Source organism: Acipenser ruthenus, chromosome 14 (genome assembly GCF_902713425.1).
Source record: "Acipenser ruthenus chromosome 14, fAciRut3.2 maternal haplotype, whole genome shotgun sequence".
NCBI lineage: Eukaryota > Metazoa > Chordata > Actinopteri > Acipenseriformes > Acipenseridae > Acipenser > Acipenser ruthenus.
This window is the reverse complement of record NC_081202.1, coordinates 33,306,867-33,312,866: the sequence shown is the minus strand read 5'-3', so window position 1 is coordinate 33,312,866 and position 6,000 is coordinate 33,306,867. Positions and strand designations below refer to the sequence as shown.

At 39.2% G+C, this 6,000-nt stretch overlaps 1 protein-coding gene across 2 annotated transcripts in view; it reads left to right on the top strand.

Moving 5' to 3' along the window:
• The first annotated feature begins 216 nt into the window (after positions 1-216).
• Positions 217-6,000, top strand: part of LOC117419843 (uncharacterized protein KIAA0930 homolog) — a 71,419-nt gene continuing 65,635 nt past the window's right edge. The window contains exons 1-2 of one of the 2 annotated variants that reach the window (XM_058986404.1): positions 220-260; positions 447-656. In XM_058986404.1, coding sequence (XP_058842387.1) covers positions 512-656 — 145 coding nt within the window. In that variant the 5' untranslated portion in view covers positions 220-260; positions 447-511. Of the gene's footprint in view, positions 657-6,000 lie in introns of both variants that reach the window. The other variant, XM_034033112.3, reaches the window with a different exon arrangement.

Genomic DNA, 6,000 nt, shown 5'->3' with positions numbered 1-6,000 from the left:
TGTCTGGTCACAAAAGCAAAGTTTGTGGGGGATAATAGCCATTTTCTATACTTTTGAGGCATAAGCAATTAGGAAATAACACTTACTACCCAGGAACCAAAAAAAAAAAAAAAAAAAAAAAGTGTTACACGGTGTGATCAAGGTAAATTTCAAAAGAAAGGTGCGCTGTCTCTTTAAATTTAACGTGTCGCGCTTTGTTGCAGGAAGTGTGAGGGGTGTTCCGGATTTTTTTCGCCAGCTGAGCTCAAAACAAAGTAGACGTAAGTAAGATCCTCAGTTACGCGTTATATTGCCTTGGAAATACACCCTCAAGAACTGCCATCTCGTTTTAAGCGAGTGGCAGGGAGTACATAATTCTCAAGCAAACGGAAAATACAAAAGGACAACCCACTGTCCGCGCACGGGGGAATCTCTTACCCCCCTTTCTCTCCCCCCTCCCCCCTCAGGCTTTCGCAGTCGCAAACGGGTGGAATTTATTTTAAAGGAGGACTGACATGAACTCAGTGTGGGGATGGCATCCGTTAAGAGCAAGACGAGTGCTGGGGCTGAACCCGAGGAGGAGAATGGAGATTTGGACCAATCCTTGCATCAGATGCTCAAAGCTATAGTGGATGAGAAGAACAGGCTGAGCATCAGACGTGAGATCAGTGGATTAGGTAAGTTAAGTTTGCACTTATTTGTAAAAACCATTAGTACTGCAACTTATATAATAGCTCCGGTTTGCGTACGCCAGCAGAGCATTGTTCTGCGCTAATTATTAATATTAATATCGTTTCTGTAGATTTCTAGTATCCCTTGTCATGTATAATTTGTAATACAGCGTGAACGTGCAAAGCAGTGACTATTCTATTCAATGCAGTGATTTTATAAGCCACCCAAGTCCCCACGCTTTAAAAACCCTACGGTTGTAAATGTTAGTTTCTTTATGTTTCTCTATCTTATCTGTGTGACAGCGTTCTGCAATGACACTGTATGTGGAGGCTACATTGGTTGTGTGACTGCGATACACATCAGTCTAGCCTCTTACTGGCTTTGTACTATAATCCTTCACAGGAAAAATATGTCATAATTGTTAGGCGATGGCATTTAAGCAGGGACGTCTGTCTAATCTCCAAAAAGATTTACCAGACCATTTTTTCAACAAACTGGCATACTACAGAATTTAGTGTTTCCGACAGTACTGTTTCTTTTGTGTTAACGTTGTGTGTGTGGTTCTTTGTGCATATATTTTGTGTACATGACGGGCATACCTCTAACTCATAACCGTTGGGAAGAATAAAGGACAGCCTTACCATCTGCGGTTGGAATTTCCCGTAGAGGCATATTGACTGGTACAGTCTAGTAACCAAATTTGAGTGGGAGAAGAATGCATACTGTATTACTGTAAATGGTAGAACTGCTGCTAAGCGTCTTTAGCTGCTGGGTTTCTGCAGGGCGTCATCAGAATTCTATGCCTTTTACAAAATTGTCAATAATACAGTCATTCACCATTTAGAGTATGTTGATTATATTGACATTTGACACTCCTGCATTCTACACGTGCATGTGAATTGAATTTAAAATGAGAAATAAGATATTAAATTAAAAAGTACTACTCTAAATACTGCTAACTACCTGTGCCTTGGAGGGTTAGTGCAGATTGATGTGGACTCAGTTTAGTGTCAGTTTGTATAGAGGTGCTGGACAAAAAAATGGAAACACCTTCTGTAGCACACACTGTTTTATATACTGTTAATAGACATGGGTTAAATCATTATGCAAATGGTTTCCAGCCGCCCTGTAATTCATGCTGTAATATATAAAAGGTGCATATCCCTGTTGCACATCAGTTTGGACAGTAAGACAGCATCCATACCAGGTTTTACTATGAGCTTGATTAGCCACAGTATGTATAGGTAACAAGCTGAGGTGTGTCGTATTAAATTCATAGTAAAACCAGGATTGGGTCAAACTGCTCTGCAATGGGAGTCTTATTGCCATCCCTGTGATAGAAAGATTCATACCAGTGTTTTCAGTCACCGTGTCACAGTCATTTTTTGTTGGATGAGTACAAATATCCCACCTTGCTGTTATGCATTGGTAGTAAATACAGCAAACTTAAATATGTATCCCTCGCATCCAGGATGGATTGCTGATTATAATCTTTTGCTTGCTTTTGAAATTTGCTTGGTCTGTCTATTAAAAGAAAACCAACATACTGTGTTAGTGAGCGATGGGTCAGAGTGAGATAAATGGTGCTATAAATCTTCTGCATTCTTGTGTCCTGTCACACAGTCACAATACTTGTTGCTGCGTGGCGTACAGTTTATATGAGAAAGTCGTATAGGGGTGTCTTCAGTACTTCCGCATCGTGTTGCAGTGTGTGACCACATAGTGGCCGTCTCCTCAGATGACCATTTCTTCTGAGCGTGATTTTAGCACAGCAGCTGCACAAAATTGTCACTAAAATGACCCTTAACATTCATTACTTTAATTTGCTCTGCAGTCTTTAATTAACATACTATGGTTCGTTCCATAAAACATCTAGCACAGTAGAAATAATACTTTAGTGTATTAATTGTAGGCGAGGTCACAAGGCAGTGCTGTATTGCAAGATAGAGGTTATGATATGTATAAAACTGGTTATGATAAAATGATCATTTATGTGGAACTATTTTGTTAAAAGACAAATCTTAAATAAGGTAGGAAGATTTATATTCATACCAACCTATAAATCAAATTTATGTATCAGTCAAGAACCATGAGGTGGACTACAAGTAGCTGTGCTGTATTATTGCTCCTCTCTGACAGTATGATGCATGATGTGAATGCATGATCCTCCCCCTTTCCATTAATGGTCTAGCCAGCGTGTTGCAGTCTGTTTGAGTGTGCAGTTCTTTTTTGACAGGTTTTGGAGACAGGGCGACAGGTCAGGAAGATAGTTGTCTAATGTCTGAAGTGGAAGCTTCAGAAAGGGTAGACAAGTGCTGGTCTTATTCTCCGAGCTTCAAGAACAGACTTTCATTTTTCAAAGCGCGTAGGCTCCAAAAATAGCCCAAAATCTCTGTGATAATGTAAAGCTTTGTACAAGAGCCAATTTACTACAATTTACTTATTTTGATTATGCCCAAAAGAGTCCATAGCATTCAGGAAAGGATGATATGTTGTGTTCAGTTGCTCCTGGGGGTTATTTAGTTGATCTTATCAACATTAAGGCTAGTATCCTTTAGATAGCTTTTTCACTGTATTCAGATTTTCCTGCCATTGATATGTTATACTCTGAAATCTTTGTTGTGGCCAGTTTTGCAAGTATAGTACAAAAAGATAAAAAAAAATAGCATCATAAAAACAACATCACATCATATAAACTATAAAATTGACTACATTTTGTTCCGGAATTTTGAATAGTTCTTTATGAACACGTGTTTTTTAATCTGAAGTGTTTACCGTTACATTTATACTACCTTATGTTTTGTTCAGCAGAATGTCCTCAAAGGATATCAGCTGGCAGAATAATTTTTTGTAATGTTCAAATATTTAAAGGAATATTCTAATATTCTTTCATTTGGAATTAGTTGGAAAACAAAGTATAATTTGAACCATATTGATGTAAAAAAGATCTCTCTACAGTAATAACCTATGAAAAGAAAGGCGAGAATCACGCTTCAGTACTGTAGAGTGTTTTTTTTGATGACCACAAGATCTTTTTGACACAAATTCTGTAATATGACTAAATATCAGCATGGTAATTTTTTGCCACCAAAGTGCTTGCAAGGAGTGCTTCTTCAGATATACTGTTAGACATGTACTATGGTGCAATAATTTGCCTGCATTTTGCCCACATTAGTCCTGGTTAATACTCAAGCAAGATGCTTTGCTAAATACAGGATTCTCAGCAATGTCCTATAGAAAACAGTACAGTAATCTGGCATTTGCACCAATTCAAAGTTCAACAACATTGCCTTTCAAGATCAGGTCCTCTCAAAGCGCTAAACCAACTTCAGCAGAGCAAAGTAAAAATAAAACTTAGTTTAAAATTAATAAGACACGTTATTAGGTTTTGGTCAGATATTTAATATCAATTCACAACCTTAAGGCAATGTGCTAGGAAATGCCTTTTCAAATAGATGTTTTTAAAGGAGATTTAAAAACCGGGACAGACTGCATATCTGATTTAAAGGTGGTGAGGAATTCCAAAGGCCAAGGTTATATGATCGTATTTGCTAGATTTAGTTAACACTCTTGCAGAGGCAAACAGTCTGAACATGTGATAAAACTTTCAGGTAGGCCAGCAAAGAGTGCACTGCAGTTAGAAGAAACAAAAGCATGGATCAGTCTCTCAGCATCAGGTGACGATAGTTATTCAGCTCCAAGACCCTTTAACTGCTGACCTTCAAAAGCATTGACCTTCAGAGGTACCACGGGGTCATACAGGCATGGCGACTGTAATTCTGAATTAAAATCACGCAAGAAATTCTGTGTTTCCAAGGACAGTCTTTTGAAGATCATGGCAAATTGCAATTTCCTTTGAACGAATCAGTATTGTAAAGTAATGTCGTGTTTGTTAACCAGCACTCTTCAGTGGTGTATCCGTGCCTCTGTCACACCCTGTTCACAAGCACTAAAAACTAGAAAATCCTTATAGTGGCTGGGAAGGTCATGCTTTGCACCTAATTCACAGATTATGCAGATGACTCGCAGTTTGACCTACTGTGCAATTTACTGGCTCGGGCCCATGCTTAAAATGGTGGTGTCAGAGGGGTTGCCCAATCACTGACCTGTTATCAGTGTCCATATAAGGTTGATCAAGTACCTGCAATGTTTGCCCTGTTCCCTAACAGTAATCTAAGATTAGGGCTAATCAGGGTCTGGGAAATCGGTCATTGGTCTTTTAACAAGCACAAATGTGCAATTATTGGTAATAAGGGATGTGCATAATAAAGACTCCAATACCATGAAGGGGTTCCTGTCACGGCATAAACTACGAGAACCCCAAATTGAGATTACAGCCTTAAATATCCAGTTTTACAATAGCAACAGACAAAAAAAAAACCTAGAGAGATATATAATAGGCCAAATTCTAGTGCTTTTGTAGTCTCTCCCTACCCTCCAGCCCGTGTGTGCTTGCCTGGTTAGCCACCTCCCTGGCACTGAAGACTGTGCTCTTGTTCTGTGCTCTTGGCCAATGCAGTCACATGCTCCTTCGTATCTCTTGTGTCACACAGGGTGTTGCGTCTCTCTTATTCAGCCTTTGGTGCAATTGGGCCTCTGGTGCAATAGGGCTAAAAATAAGCAACCAACAGTGATTAAATCAAAGACCACAAGGTTGATGTGATAATGGTGAAGTTCCTCACCCTTCTTTGGGTTTTTTTTGTTTGTTTTTGCTGTACTATCTTAATGTTCTGCATGCGTCTGAAATGCAAAGTAGTAACCTAGTTTACTCTTTGCTGTCACCATTTTTGAGGGGGGATAAAATGTCAAACGCAGTCATTCATTAGTAGTAAATAGATATTTGAGGGAGAGGTTGTTCGTTAATGTATTTCAAGATTGCTATTGTTGGGCTGTTTTGTTTAAAGGTAAATATTAAGCGTACCCAGTGGCTCTTCCAGTAAAAGCTTGGAGTGCCAGGGGAATCACGCCAGTGTGGTTGCTGATCTTGGTTGGGGGACCCACTGGTTCAGCTGTGGAGAACCCTCTATTTACCGCTGGACCGCTGGTACCAATTGAACTGTAAAGATGGAAACTGATCAATGCACATTTTATAATGGGTCTAAAACAGTAAATTCAGCTCTTAGCAGGACAGAATGGATTCCGTTGCAGTTAAAAGCCATGTGCTAGAAAAGACAGTGTGTTTGGGAATGCAGTTTCACTTTCTAGCTTGCTGTCACTTCCCATAAATATACTGTTTAAACATGTTCAATAACAGAACATCAGAAAGCATTTCTGTCTTGGGTTAACATGCAATACTATAATGCTGATACCTTGGCTTTGTCGGTCTGTACTGAGTGCTGAGAAGGAAAA